Source organism: Daldinia caldariorum (assembly GCF_022478825.1).
Source record: "Daldinia caldariorum strain CBS 122874 unplaced genomic scaffold F4812scaffold_15, whole genome shotgun sequence".
In the NCBI taxonomy this organism is placed as follows: domain Eukaryota; kingdom Fungi; phylum Ascomycota; class Sordariomycetes; order Xylariales; family Hypoxylaceae; genus Daldinia; species Daldinia caldariorum.
The window spans coordinates 319335-333744 of record NW_025953051.1 but is presented as its reverse complement, the minus strand read 5'-3'; the positions used below and the strand labels follow the sequence as shown (position 1 = coordinate 333744).

At 49.1% G+C, this 14410-nt stretch overlaps 6 protein-coding genes across 6 annotated transcripts in view; 4 read left to right on the top strand and 2 right to left on the bottom strand.

Annotated features, from left to right (window-relative positions):
- F4812DRAFT_438476 (DUF1748-domain-containing protein) overlaps window positions 1-596 on the top strand; it is a 1618-nt gene extending 1022 nt beyond the window's left edge. Inside the window, exon 4 of the mRNA XM_047935000.1 lies at window positions 191-596. Within this exon, the coding sequence (XP_047787690.1) occupies window positions 191-332 (142 nt within the window). The 3' untranslated portion in view covers window positions 333-596. The remainder of the gene's footprint in view (window positions 1-190) is intronic.
- A 619-nt stretch (window positions 597-1215) lies between these two features.
- On the bottom strand, window positions 1216-3720 carry F4812DRAFT_438467 (uncharacterized protein). Its single transcript, XM_047934999.1, has one exon. It carries the CDS (start codon window positions 3533-3535, stop codon window positions 1364-1366), a length of 2172 nt encoding a protein of 723 aa, XP_047787689.1. The 5' UTR covers window positions 3536-3720; the 3' UTR covers window positions 1216-1363.
- A 1168-nt stretch (window positions 3721-4888) lies between these two features.
- On the top strand, window positions 4889-6304 carry F4812DRAFT_119471 (uncharacterized protein). Its single transcript, XM_047929449.1, has 2 exons — window positions 4889-5265; window positions 5346-6304. Exons 1-2 carry the CDS (start codon window positions 5170-5172, stop codon window positions 6156-6158), a joined length of 909 nt encoding a protein of 302 aa, XP_047787688.1. The 5' UTR covers window positions 4889-5169; the 3' UTR covers window positions 6159-6304.
- Window positions 6305-7228: 924 nt separating this feature from the next.
- F4812DRAFT_119447 (oxidoreductase) lies at window positions 7229-8448 on the top strand. Its single transcript, XM_047929447.1, has 2 exons — window positions 7229-8034; window positions 8119-8448. The coding sequence occupies exons 1-2, from the start codon at window positions 7435-7437 to the stop codon at window positions 8416-8418; spliced, it is 900 nt and encodes a 299-aa protein (XP_047787687.1). The 5' UTR covers window positions 7229-7434; the 3' UTR covers window positions 8419-8448.
- F4812DRAFT_119435 (uncharacterized protein) lies at window positions 8449-10306 on the bottom strand. Its single transcript, XM_047929446.1, has 2 exons — window positions 10116-10306; window positions 8449-10027 (listed from the first exon to the last, which is right to left on the bottom strand). The coding sequence occupies exon 2, from the start codon at window positions 9688-9690 to the stop codon at window positions 8479-8481; it is 1212 nt and encodes a 403-aa protein (XP_047787686.1). The 5' UTR covers window positions 9691-10027; window positions 10116-10306; the 3' UTR covers window positions 8449-8478.
- Window positions 10307-11494: 1188 nt separating this feature from the next.
- On the top strand, window positions 11495-13451 carry F4812DRAFT_461680 (WD40 repeat-like protein; the record flags this gene model as incomplete). The annotated part of the gene is made up of 3 exons (XM_047937909.1): window positions 11495-12244; window positions 12321-12918; window positions 12973-13451. The coding sequence occupies 3 exons, from the start codon at window positions 11495-11497 to the stop codon at window positions 13449-13451; spliced, it is 1827 nt and encodes a 608-aa protein (XP_047787685.1).
- Between the last annotated feature and the right edge of the window lie 959 nt (window positions 13452-14410).

Genomic DNA, 14410 nt, shown 5'->3' with positions numbered 1-14410 from the left:
GCCCCCCCCCCCCCCCCCCCCCCCCCCCCCCCGCGCCCCCCCCCCCCCCCCCCCCCCCCCCCCCCCCCCCCCCCCCCCCGCAATGCCAAGGCGGACGAGGCTGAAACAGAGATCAACTACGACGACAACGAAATCATTTTTTTAAGAAAAAATGAAATGATAAAGGCTGATGAATGATGAACCCCTACAGTTTCAACACCGAGCGCGTATCCGTCGGCGAGACGAAGGAGGCCAACAAGTGGATAGAAAAGTACCTGGGCGTCGGCGAATGGGTCATGGACCAGTCCGTCGCGATAGCCGGGTCCAGCGGCTGGTTCCGTCGGACCCGATGAGCGGGCAGACAATAATAACAAGAAAAATTCGAACGAAGAAAAAAAAAAGCGACAACGAGAAAGACAGAGGGCGCTTGTTGATTGGGACCGGGACTGGGACGTGCTACTTGCGATACCCATGTATTCATGTTAATGAATATCATCATGGAGGAGCTTTCGCTTGGCCCCTCGTCCTTCCGCTTTCGCCTTCGCAAATACTCGATTGGATTTTTCTGCCCTCTCTCTCTCTCTCTTACACCCCCCCTCCCCTTTCACGAACAGGCGTTGTTATTGTTGTTGGGTCATATATCCACTTGATCAAAGCTTCCTGCTACACGACGATAGAAATGAAGAGGGAATGAATTGCTCGCCTCTGCTTGCTTGTTTGGTTGCTTGCTTCACTTGGTCACGCCTTTTATACTACTCCATCTCCATGCCGTAGGGGCGACAGTTATCGCCACCCGCGTTACGTTATATATGAAATAAATAAATGAATAAATAAAAAAGATACAACGCAAACGGCTTCTCATTTACGAAGAATATTTGTTTCCTTTGTATACAGCCGTGATTTTCCTCGTATGCTATGTTATCGTCGTTACCTGGGAGGTAGGTAACCCAGGCGCATTTGACCTGGCATGTACATATACATACTACAGCAACCTCCGTTCCATGTAGCTCGTGTTATCCCAAGTAGAGCGAAAGTACTAATTGATACTCGTGATATAAACCCGATATTCATAAATAATGGTGCCTACCCCTAAAAGCTGCTATGCCAATGTACTAGACAAACCACCGCCCGTGGTATCCGCATTGAATCCCTGAACTCCATGGAATCCTATCATGACTCGTCTATAATAATGCCTACCTAAGGTATGATCCCGCATAGTTATCGAATAACGCGAATAAAAAAAAAAAAAAAAAAAAAAAACCTTTACGCCTAACACCCAAGCAGGCCACGCACCATGCTATACCCGTAAATACATACTTATCACATAATACTCGTGACCGCAACACACCCGCACGCCAACCGCGAAACCCGAAACTCGTATAAACTAATCCACCCCGTCGTCTTCTCTGCGGGTTTCGGAGAGCAGATCCGGCGGGATCCGATTGTCGTCCTCGTCTTCGACTTCGCTGCTCTCCCTCCTCAGGCGGCTGCGATTCGGCGGCGCGTCCTTCGTAACCCGCGTCTGCGGGGGGCTGTGCATGGACAGGAATTCGGCGGGGACGTCGTTGTGGCTCTCGTCCTCGCTCAGCAGCCCGGGCGGGACCTCGTTATCGCTCTCGTCGCGGTGCGAAGCGCCGGGCAGCAGGTACGGCGGAGGGCCCAATTGCTGCGCGTGCTGCGCGTCGGAATTGTCCCAGCGACGGACCACGCTATGCGTTAGTTCCTCCTGCTCGTCGTCATCCTCGACCTCGACCGGCTTCATCGAGGAGCGCGGTTGCAAGCCCGAGGTGCCGTTCTCGCGCATGCCGATCAAGTCGTCGTCGTCGTCCCGGCGGCGGCCGCCGCCGCCGCTCACGGACGTGGTAGGTGTGATGACGCCGTTGTCGTATCCGGAACTACGGATTATCTCGGCGAGGAAGTCCTTCAGCCCCTCGAAGTGCGCTAGCTCGGCGCCGATGGCCGCGATTAGGAGGTTCCAGCCGCGGGACTCGACGTAATCGTACAGCCTCTGGACCTCGCGCAAGGTCCCGTTGAGAGCCCTGTACTGGTCTCGTAGAATAGAAGCCGGGTCGCCGGATTCCATGTTATCCTGCTGCTTTGTGGCGTCTTGCAGCGACTGGTTTAGGCGGGTCTCGAAGTCGATGAGCATGGTCAACACTTGCTGCCATATCTCGCTGCCTTCCTCCAACGCGACGCGTTCCTTGTCGACAGTGGCTTTGCGCCGCTCGAGCACGGCGACTTCTCCCTCCCACCAATCCTTGGCCATTTCGATTGTTCGTCTCTCTGGTCGTAGCGAGAGAAACTCGACGCCGGACATGTGTTTAGACGTGAGAGCAGTGAGGTCCTCACCGCCCTGCTCCCTTAGGTCTTCAACTTCTAGGACCTGTACGCCGGGATATTTCATCAGCTTGGAAATGCTCTGGTCACACTGCTTCAGCGCGCCTTTGTACCCGCTCAGGCTCGCCTCTCTGGTACTCCGAGCCTCTTCTAATTTTCGTTCCAGCTCAGCTTTTGTCCTTCTTAGTATTCTGAGTTTCTCTTCTAGTTTCTCGATGCTGGCGCACACTGTGCGGTGTTGACTCTCTATAGTTGCTATTTCAGTCTCAATCGACGTCTCGCTGTCCTCTTCTAGAGCCTTCATCTCGGCCGTGATAGATTTACGTTGGGATGACAAATTCCGTAACTTTGATAATGCGGCCTTACGTTCCGCTAGCGCGCTAGCTATATATGCATCTTCCTCATTCTTCAAGTCCGCCAACATAGTGACAGAACGGGCGATACCAATGCGAGCTTGCCGCTTTGACATAGGTTTATTTTTGGGCTGGCGAACTGGTACCACGGAGCCTTCGGAAAGCGTCCTCTGGATAGAAGATGCCGTCAAATCCGGAGATAATCCTTGCTTGGTATCTTCGGGAGAAGTGTTTCCTATCTCGTTCCCTTGAAGATCTCGCTCTAACGCGGTACCTTGCGCGTCTAACAACTTCTGAAGCTCCTTTTGCAGTTGACGTTCTCGTCTTTGCAGCATTTTGAAAGTGTTATCGACGTCGGACTGTACCGTACGGTCTGACGAACGGTCAGGCCGCCCCTTGAAAATGCTCTCCACGAAAGACGTATGAGTATTGGTAATAGTATGTCTATTATCGCGCGGTTCGGTGCGAATATTTGGTCGCCAAATACCGGGTGGTACTTTAAGGTCATGGCCCATAGGCTCGCTAAGGCCATCTGTAAAAGTCGGGGTTCGAGATCGCGCATATTGCGAGTGACCTTGGTAGGCAAAGGCAATAGCCTTGCCTTTACCTTTCGATCGAGTAGGAGGAGAGTTCATATTGGTCGCATCAGCTCTGGACCCGTTAGGTATATCGGAAATACTATCTCTATAGGCGAATTCGCGGGTGAAGTCTGGGGAGAGAAGCGCACCGTCAGGTCGGGGAGAGAGTTGGTGGAGGTCATGTTCTTCTACCCGGCGCGGCGGTGGTGAGGTATGTAGAGGTAAGAGAGGTGACATTCCGCTTTCGCTAAGTCCTAGCTTCGATAGTAAAGTAGTGCCAAAGCTCATATCGATCTCATACAGCACAAAAATAAGCTCGGGTATTCGTTCCAATAGGTAGGTAGAATTCAATTTTGACAGATGTTTCTCGGTTGCATCTTTTTCCTTGCTAAAGAACAATAAACTGTAAATTCGGAGCTAACTACAATATACCCAAGAATGCTATTTAACGAAAAAAAAAAAAAAAAAAAAAACTAAAACTAAAACAAAACCATAAAGTGTTAAGGGAAAGAAAACCAAACTTTAATACAGGTATTGGGTGTTCGTTAGGAATGCGGTGGAAGATGATAGGTATAATATCTTAGCAGGTGGTTTATTAGTCAGGGCTGTATCGATAAATGCTCCTTGAATAACTGACTGTCAGGAAGGTGACAGGATCATAAGAGCTTAGCAGGTGCCCATGCGAGAGACATGCATATCCAAAGAGACTTCTTATTGGTCCACCGATGATATCCGAACTATCCAATGACATAAGGCATCTTTATAATGTATATAATGTATTACCTGTTATTCATATGCATGCACATAACACCTATTCCAATATTCCAATATTCCAACTCTGCTTGAATATTTCATCTTTTTATATCTTACCAAGACTTTGGTTCCCTTCAAACATTCTTTATTGAGTGACGTCGAAGATGTAACCAGGAAATAAATCCACTGTGACCTTGTCGGAACATCCTCCGCATCATTTATCCTCCCCCCTGTTCCGCCTCTCATCCCTTGCCCTTGTCCCTTTTTTTCTTGTCATGCATCTAGGTTCTGAAACGATCTGTTCGAGATATCTACCCAGTCACGGACTCGGCTTGAATATCTAAATATGACGATCTTCACCAGCTCGCACAAACAACCTTACAAAATGAATAAGTAGACCTTCCTACATGGTTGTCTCGGTGTAAGGCCGTATCATAATATCGAGGTATCTATCCAATTGCAAACGGAACGTGTCCCCTTGACCATCCTCGCTACTTTTAACATACGTTACTACAACTTCTACCATGGGTAGTGTAGTATACCTTGGATAAGTAGTATATGGATACTAGGTATAAATGTTATGGATACCATGTGGTGGTATACGCATGGGGATCTCGAACCCAGTCGACCTATCCCCTAATATAATTGATGTACCGTCACCGGCGCATCACTGGCGGGCCACTGATCTACGTATCCAATTCCCTAAGTAGATAATGCTGGGGAGTCGTTCGTTGCGGGGAGGAATTATAATCGATTGACTCCTTTTGGATTGTCGGAAACGATTTATCTAATTCGTGATCGCCAGACCAACGTCACGCTTCATTCACTCATTCAAACTTGTTGCCTACCTCTAGGTACCGGCTTTCCTTTCGCTGCCCCTCCCAAGTTGAGTTGAACAGTTGTTGAACAGTTGGGTAAAAGAGAATCAATTCAATTTACTTGATACCTTTTACCAACTGGTACCTTCCTTGTAGGACCGCTTCCATTCAATTTCCTTCTTCCCTGCGGTTTGGTGAATAATTTTACTGTTTGCCTTCCTCAATTCCTACAAACGCGCAACTCAAGTACAAGCACAACAACCTTACGAATAATTGGAAAACTACAAAACTTAGGATTCAGCCATCCTTCCCGTTGGATATCGAATCGGTTCTGATATCCGTTCAATCAACATGATGGCGCCTCTTCTTTCGAATAAGGCGGGCGTCTTGCTCACCGCATTGTCCAGTGTCGGTGTAATTCTCGCCGGACCCGTGGACATTCGTCAGGTAAATAAATAACTGAAAAACTTTTATCCTACTATCTAAAATGTGTTTTATTTTGATGAATTTACTAATGCTTCATACAGGATGTCGCAGCACGTGCAGCCGACGTCTCAACCATCACAGGCTATGCTCATCCGTTGACTCTCACTGCTCTACACACACTTCTCCCTGATCAGTCACCCCTGTCTTACGCCTCACCTCCTACGGCTATCCCGGTTCCGACTAGACTTCTGCCAGCCCCGGGAGACAAGGCCGCCGAAGCAACCGGCGTTCAGGTCCAGGCAGCAGGAGCCTCCGAGTCTGAGCCCGCGGCCTCGCAGACCAACGCGCCCAGCGCAACTTCCGTCTGCACCTCCATCCGAGGCTCCTACCCGACGGCCACTATTCCTAACTTCTGCAATCCGTCGGCTCAGGTTAACGCGGCCAGCTTCGTCCCGGGCCGCACCGACATCCCCACCGCCACCGTGACCATAGGCGCCGTGTCTAACAAGCTCGACTGCTGTGTTCAGTGCGCGGGCATCTTCAACTGCGTCGCCTGGCGCTTCGTCCCCGTGTACACGCAAGCGCCCAACGCGCACCTGCCCGGCGGCTTCGACCCCTGGGGCCGCGGCGACTGCGAGGCCGTCTACCACACCGGCAACCCGGACGACGAGCCCAGCACCACCCACGACGAGACCGCGGCCAACCTGTGCCCCAACGGAAAGGTCGGCGAGCTCCTGGCCAGCAATGACGCCGCAAACGGCATCTCTTCGACAACCAATGCTACCACTCCTACTGGCAGCTGGACGAACTTGTACTTCAACGGCTGGAACGAGGGTCCCTGCGCCGAGCCCGTGGCTCCGTTCGAGAGCGGTAAGGACGCTGGACGAGGAGACGCGGCGAATCTGTGCGCGTAGGTTAGGACTGGTTATTTCAAAATGGGCTCCGTACGCTTGATGAATAGGCCGCGATTTCTTGTTTTACGGCGAAGGACTTTTAATGTGCGATGATAGATACACCGCTTCTATTATATCTAGATACCCTAGGTAGTTACTACGGTCCCTTGATTTACCTAGGGTCCATAGGCCGAAGTTTAGGTATTTCTCTACCCTGGGTTAGGTTAGGTTACGTACCTAGGTAATTACTCGAAATGAATACCGCCATGAATCAGTCTGGTAAGAGGATATCTGCTCTTTCGCATCTATACTTTTAGTGCATAGCTCGCCTATCTGCGCTGTGATGGAAGATCCAGATGTTGTTGTCTGTCAAGATAGGTAGGACTCTCTGATCAATTAACATTGTACCGACCAGTACGACTACGATAACTTACCCCCCATGATCCGTAACCACCCAGGCATGCACTGTAACCGTATTAACGGCCTATATTTGATATAAATAGCACACAGGGTATCTACCGAGTACCTAGCCTTGTCACGTTTAAAAAAAGAAAAAAAGACTTTTGATGCTGGTTCTCAATTCCTTTTTCACTTTGCGCGATTGTTTAGGCTAGAAACCACATGGTCTAGAACGCGCGTTCTTCTAATAAATACGTTCCTACCTGCAAGATTGAACATGTCCTATTAAAAATATTACCTTATTTTAGATGGCTTAGATAAGGCAGTAGTGATGTGGAAAGGATAGCCTGGCAATGAGACGTTCGCGACTGTAGAGAAATTGGTCGTGGGAAATTGGCGGCTATTTTCAGGTGTAGATATTGGGGCACGATGTGGCAGTTCATATTATACTCGGCGAACCATACATAGGACATGTTTTCAGGAAACGTTTATATTATGCCACGTCTTAGGGCTGATACTGCTGAGGCTAGTTGAAGTTATTATCCTTGAAGCCGCATCGATATGTTGTCTTGTCACGAAAAGAGAAAGCTGATGGGCATAAACAACCAAGTGGGCTTTGGGAAAAAAAAAATACTGTCCTCAACTCGTCTTATGCATATCTAGGCGACAATGGCATGTTCTATAGGCATACGATGCTTCCATACAACCAGAAAATAAGGAGTAAAAGGTTCTTATAGGTCTGCGAGCTAGCAAGCCGGGCTGCAGGTATGCATACCCGCCCCCGCAATCTCTGACGTAAGTGGACTGGAAAGGACTGCAATACATAAAAGTCTCCTGTTCAAATATACTTATAAACCCACCGTGGTTTATATTACTACCATTACATCTATGTGCTAAGATGACAACCGAGAGATCCAACTTGACAACGAGGATCCTGCCCCAGATAACTTTGGGGGACGGATCCCCGGGCTCGCTAACAGCCCCGCCGCCACCTCTATCCCAAATCCCGGCGACATCTCGGGCTGAGGAGCGGTTCCGTGTAACCGGAAACGCCGTCGTGACGGGCGGGGCCGGCGATCTCGGCTTCGCGACGAGTCGAGCTCTTCTCGAGCATGGCGTGGAAGGGCTCATGATATTCGACATGAACCCGACGGAAGCGCAAGCCAAGATTGACCTGCTGAGCTCTGAATTTCCCGATGCCAAAGTTCGGTTCTTAAAAGTTGACATCACGGACGAGGTTGGTGTAGATGCAGCCGTTAGTGAAACTATCAAGCAATTCGGAAGCATCGGTGCCCTGGTGAATTTGGCTGGGATGGTAGCCTGTGGGCATGCTCTGGATTGGTCGGCAGAGGACTGGAATAGAGTAGTAAACGTTAATACAATTGGTGGATTCCTTGTTGCTCGCGCAGTTGCTCGGAGCATGATAGAACGCGGAATTGGTGGAAATATGACATTTATAGCGAGTGTATCAGCACATAGTGTCAATTTTCCTCAGCCGGTACGTATCATCATACTCCATTCCCATTCCAAGCCGATCGCTGAAATTCTAGATCATTATGTGAACTGACTCTTATTGTTGTAGCAAGTGTCTTATAACGTCTCAAAAGCTGGAGTGGTGGCTATGGTAAAGTCTTTGGCTGGGGAATGGGCAAGATATGGTATCCGAGTAAACAGTATTTCTCCAGGATATATGGATACCATCTTGAATGAAGGGGAAGGCCTAGACGAGGCAAGAAAGCTGTGGCTTAGTCGGAATCCATTGGGAAGGATGGGCCAACCCGATGAACTGACCGGGGCTGTTGTGATGCTCGCAAGCCGCGCGGGAACCTACTTCAACGGCTCAGATCTGCTGATGGACGGGGGCCAGACGCTCTTCATGTAATGACTGTTGCCGGTCATCCGTTCAAGTGTGAGAACTCTAGGTGGGAATCATAACTTTACATTATGGGTGAGACTCTGCCTTCAGCTTTCGTATAGCTGTGCTGCTTATTTTCGTGGCAAAGTTTTGCGTGTCCGCCGACTTGTGCACTATGCCTTCGGCATCGAGGACATCGACTTCGAATGTCTCCAGCTGTCGCCAGCCAAGGTCTTTTCGTTTTTCATTCACAGCATTCCCCCCACTTCTCGTCTCGCCAGAAACCACAAGGGCATCCATATTTTCTGTCGTGATGGTAGGACCATAAGCATCTTGGATAACCACACAGCGAACCTCGATAGTACCGTTTCGGAATAAAGCCACGAATTCATCATTTCTCCTAAAAATTTTTAAAGATCGTCCTCCTTTCCAACCGTCCTTGGACAGCTCGAGTATAGAAGACAAAAATTCGATTGTATTCGTGGCCCGCTCATTCCAAGGTTGCACGTATTCGGCATACTTTTTCCTCTTCAGTAATTCATCACCTGTAATGCCGACGACAAATTTGCACGGGCTTGACGTGTTATTATCGGGCACCTTGAGCAGCAACACAGCGGCAGTCAGGAGTAATTTGTGTCCAGGATGTAAGTGATCAAACGTGCCTCCCAAGCATACGACAGAATGCAGACTAGTCTGAGGAGATAACTCCGAAGGAGACTGCGGTCCGAGTGATACAGCAAGCCCGCCATCTACAACGACTAGCTGGGACTGCCTCAGAGTTTGAACACCCTCGAGAAGTTTGAGGTATGTAGAGAGCAACTGATATCCTGGTTCATTGTTTGTATGGAATATGTAATTCCAGGGGTGATAGGCCGCAGTAAAAGTTGCGAGATCGACTATTACAGTATTGTTCGGCTTTATGGCTGGTTTTAAATCAACCGGAACAGGTTTAGACACATCGTGATCGACAAGAACAACCCGTGCATCTACGGATCCAGGACCGGCATGGATATCGGTCGGAATAGAAAGTTCAGCACATATAGCGGATATGATGCTGTATAGATCAGCCAAAATAGACTGAGCGTAAGGCCAAGAAAGAGACTTTTGTCGTAGAAATTTGCCTGTGAGGATTGGTGACACCAGAGCTACAATCAATACCGTTCCATCTTTTCCGCCTTTCTCAGATTTCAACCTTAAGAGAGAGGCCTTAAGCGGGGGTTCATATGTGGCGTTGAGAGCGAGCCGGGAAGGAGGATGTGGAGGTGGGGGTAGCAATAAGAGCGACGGGAGATCTGCCATGGTGCCAATTTTTTTTTCTCTTTTTTTTTCTGGCTTCTTAGATACCGAAGGTAGCTACCGTACCTAAGGTAGCTTGAACAACTCGCAAATTTAGATGGGTACCTCTAGCTTTGGTGTAAATAAATTTGTCAATTGAAATAAGTTCCCCGGATGTCAATAACGGGTTGCTCAGGTGGCGTGACGGTAAGTAAGGGACCTTGAGCTATATCCTTACGGGTAAGATGGGAATTGGTAGATGAGAAATAAAGTTGAAAATGTAAGACAATTTTTGAAGGCAAAAGCAATAGCATACCTAGAATAGGTAAACCATTGTATAAAAAAGGATTAGGACTTTATTCTAAAAGCGTTTTTGATTAATAAGATAACCTAGGTAAATATAGAGATGTCCGGGTATGGCTGGTTACGGATGGGTAGATGGAAGTTACCTGGTATGCATGTGTTGCTCACGTCAATGGTTTATTTGATGGAGAAACCGAATTGAAACCCCCTGTCAAAGTCTATATCTTAGGTACCGAGGTACTTGGCATATTTCACGGCAGCCGGGGAGGCGAGGTGGGATGTTTTCCGACGCCAGGTACGTGCACAAACTTACATTACATACCTACGTATATCAACAGGAATAACAACGATGCTCAGGTACTATTCCTTCAGTATTATAGGTACCTATTATGTCAGGTAGCAGGTATGCGTGAATATTTGACTTTATGTAAGGAGACAAGTTGCATGAGGTACCTTCTCTTTACGTGTAAGTCGAGTCGCAATTGAGGCTACGTACCTCAGGACTCAGGTAGATAACCCAAGTACTTAGGTACCTTAGGTAGGTAACTAAGGTTGGAACACAATGAAGAGTCGTTGTTGATGAGGGGAACCTTGCAGCAAGACTCACTACCTAGATCCTGCCCAACCATCTCCACACTCTTTAGATGGTATTGTTCAACCGCCCCTACATACCTCATTGGAGATCAATTCCAATCTATTATAAGATTAGTAACGATTAAGAAAAAAAAAAACTAAAAAAAACTCCGGCTACCTATTAACATAGTCGCAAAGCGCATACGCAATCATCGGAGAGAGACGCGAACAAGGACTTTCCATGCAGCCATGTAAAGTTGTAAGGAGCTGTCATTTGCATTGTTCAGATCTTATCATCTTATTATCTGCCCTCGTCTACCGCTGGCGTCAAGTCCAATTGCGACCGATTCTTACCACCTGCAGTAGGTAGCGGACATTTCAATTAGGTACCTACATTAGGTACAATACAATACCTAGCTAACCTACCTACCTTATGTACCTACCTACCTACATATCCTAAGCCTTAAGGTAATAAATAGGTACCTAAGTTTGTTACTTTCCTTAGTTAGGTACTTTCCAGCTTACTTTGCCAGGTACTTTTTTTTTTTATTTTTTTTTTAAAAAAAAAAAAAAAAACTTAGCAGTAAAATCGCAGAAGCCCAACGGACAGAAATCCTCCCGCCCGACGTCGCGATTCCATTTTGAGCAAGAGCCGTGTGTGTTCTGTCATTTTTGACTGCTGAATCCAACTTCTAGTCTTCTACACTCCATTTGCGACATCCAACAATTGAAAAGAAAAAAAAAAAAAAAAAAGTACATTGGCAACCAGTAGTTATTAGCGACATCGACTTGACCGGTCAAAAGGTCGAGCGACCGCTCCTTTATTTTTTTTCACCTCTCGTGCGGGTTTTGCGCGTACTCGTACTTGCATCCTTTCATCGCACCGTCGTCCAATAGCCGTTCGCCCCAGCCATCATCTCGCAGATTTGTCGCGGCTGTTAGCGCATCCAACATGAACCAAGCAAGCCAGTACGGAGCCGCCCCGAGACGAACTAATACATATGGCTCTCAACATGAAGAACTCCATATTTCTTCTTCCACTATGAGCCATAGCGGCCAAATCTCTCCGCGGGACTATACTACCGCTCCCGCTCCGCACATCAAGCTCGAGCAGCCCGCATCGCAACCCGTCAACCCCCAATACCAAACTTCGGGTGTGCCCAACATCCTTCAACCTGGAGGACTAGCCCCCGGTCGTCCCCCCGCTCTGAGTGCCAATACCGCCCCTACCCTACCCACAATGTCCGGTATACAACATTCTCCGAGCGAGTACGCTTCGCCGTCTAAACCTCCGACTCTGAGTTTAACAGCACACGGCTATTCTCGCTCCAGTCCTTCCGCCCCTTACGAAAATCCTTCTACTTCCTACTCTCCCTATACCCCTACGACCCCGGGAGGATCTAACCCCGGCCCATCCCAGTACATGTCGCCTCAAGATCCTAAATATACCGCTCCGGGTTCTCAACGAAATATTTCCAACACGCCGCTCGGCCTAGCAGACATACGGCCTCGAGCCGACTCGAGTCTATCCGACGGCCCGCCCGGTACCTTAGCCTACGAGCTCGCCAATGTCCATCCATCGACTAGCAATTACTTGGCTCCTTGGGCGCTCTACGCTTTTGACTGGTGCAAATGGACTCCCCAAGGCAGGGGAGCTGGCAAGGTCGCCATTGGAAGCTACCTAGAAGATGGCCATAACTTTGTATGCTTGACAATTCCATATCTCGAGTCTCGACTCATTCGTGACCGTTGAACCATTTTACTGACCTCTTTCATAGATCCAAATACTCGACACACAGATTATTAATACCCCTTCCGATATATATACCCCCGGCTCGTCCAAGTATAGCATGGAGTTTACCAAGGTCGCGGAGGCAACGCATTCATACCCCGTAACTCGCCTCCTATGGGAACCTCCATCTTCCCAGAAGCAGTCTACAGATCTACTAGCTACTTCTGGCGATCATCTTCGACTATGGTCGCTGCCATCCGACTCCCAACCCTCTCATTCCAATAATATAACTAAGCCGAACCTGGGTACACCCATAACGAAGCTTACGCCGTTAGCACTATTGTCTAATTCCAAGACACCGGATCACACAGCACCTCTCACGTCGCTGGATTGGAATACCGTCTCGCCCAGTCTCATTATCACCTCCAGCATAGACACGACTTGCACAATTTGGGATATTCCGTCCCTAACAGCCAAGACGCAACTTATTGCTCACGATAAGGAAGTCTACGATGTTCGATTTTGTGCTAATAGTGTGGACGTGTTCGTCAGCTGTGGGCAAGATGGAAGTGTGCGAATGTTCGACCTTCGCAGTTTGGAACATAGTACTATTATCTATGAACCAACCGCCAAGGATGATCGAGGTAGGCCTCCCCAGAGTCAAATTATTCTTAAGATAATTACTAACTATATGATAGACGTGAATGGTGGGAGGATAAGCCCGACGCTAGCCCAGCAAACCATGTCCCATGCACCACCCTTACTGAGGCTGGCAACCTCACCACATGATACGTATCTTTTAGCCACATTTGCTCAAGATTCCAACGTCATTCGCATCCTCGATGTACGACAGCCAGGCCAGGCATTGCTAGAACTACGCGGTCATGGCGGGTCCGTGAGTTCGGTCGAATGGTCTCCCAGCAGGAGAGGTTTGCTTGCCTCAGGTGGCGATGATTGTCAAGTACTACTGTGGGACCTTATTAACAGTACCCCCACCCCCGGCTCGTCCTCCAATGGCGCTGGGTCGGCAGAGAAGCATCTGAATCCAGTTGCCAGCTGGCAGTGTGACTACGAAGTTGGTAATCTTGGCTGGGCTCCTCCTCTCCATACTGGCGAGGGTGTTGGCGACTGGCTTGGCGTCAGCGGTGGACGAGGAGTCTGGGGCGTCAAGATCTGAAGCGTTCAAGTTGCGTATATGAAAAATTGTTGCAGCTGGAATACTGCGAAGCAAACCTTCTATGCCATAGCGATTACCGATAAGTTGGCACTACTCCTCAGACTGCTTTATGCATTTACCAAGCAAGGCGTTATCTGGGCCTGCATCAGTTTTAGTTTTTTCCTTGGTTACTCATAGGCTCTTCTGGTTTGTGAGTAAAGGATGTAGCCGAGCTGAAGATGGTATATTGTCGAGTACCTAGGTAGAGTAGACTACCTACGATGAAAATAGGGGTGGGCCGATTCGCTGCGCGGCGTGAGACGGAAATTGTGTCGCTCGATACAAATTGTCTAGGAGTATCGCACCCAAGTCTTAATTTGTATATTAGTATCCATCCTAGTGGGTGAACGACCAAAAATACCGTGATGTGTCGGTTGATGGGTGACTCGGTATATGGCAAAGTGCTGGTGCTTGGTACTTGGTGCTTGGTTGTTGGTTGTTGTATACGGCGAGGAACGGCCGATTCAGTACAATAAGATAACCGTGTACTTTGCCCCAACAAAGGAGTGGGTGGTGAAATAACGGTGTGTGTGCTGTTTTTTGGTTTGTTTTTTTCCTTATTGACGCTTTTAGTTTTATGCTTTGTTGTAATTTGAGATATATACCCCGGCGGGTGGATGAAGAGTAAAAGTACCTAAGTGTACCTATATCGGAATGCCGTCAAAATAGGTACATGCTTAACACCAATATTTCTTTCACCAACTATTTTCGACGAATATGAGGGCTATTTATTGGGGGGGGGGGGGGGGGGGGGGGGGGGGGGGGGGCGGGGGGGGGTCGGGGGGGGGGGGGGGGGGGGGGGGGGGGCGTGCGGGGGGGGGGGGGGGGGGGGGGGGGGGGGGGGGGGGGGGGCGGGGGGCGGGCGGGGGGGTGGGGGTGGGGGGGGGGGGGGCGGTGGGGGGGGGGGGGGCGGGCGCGGC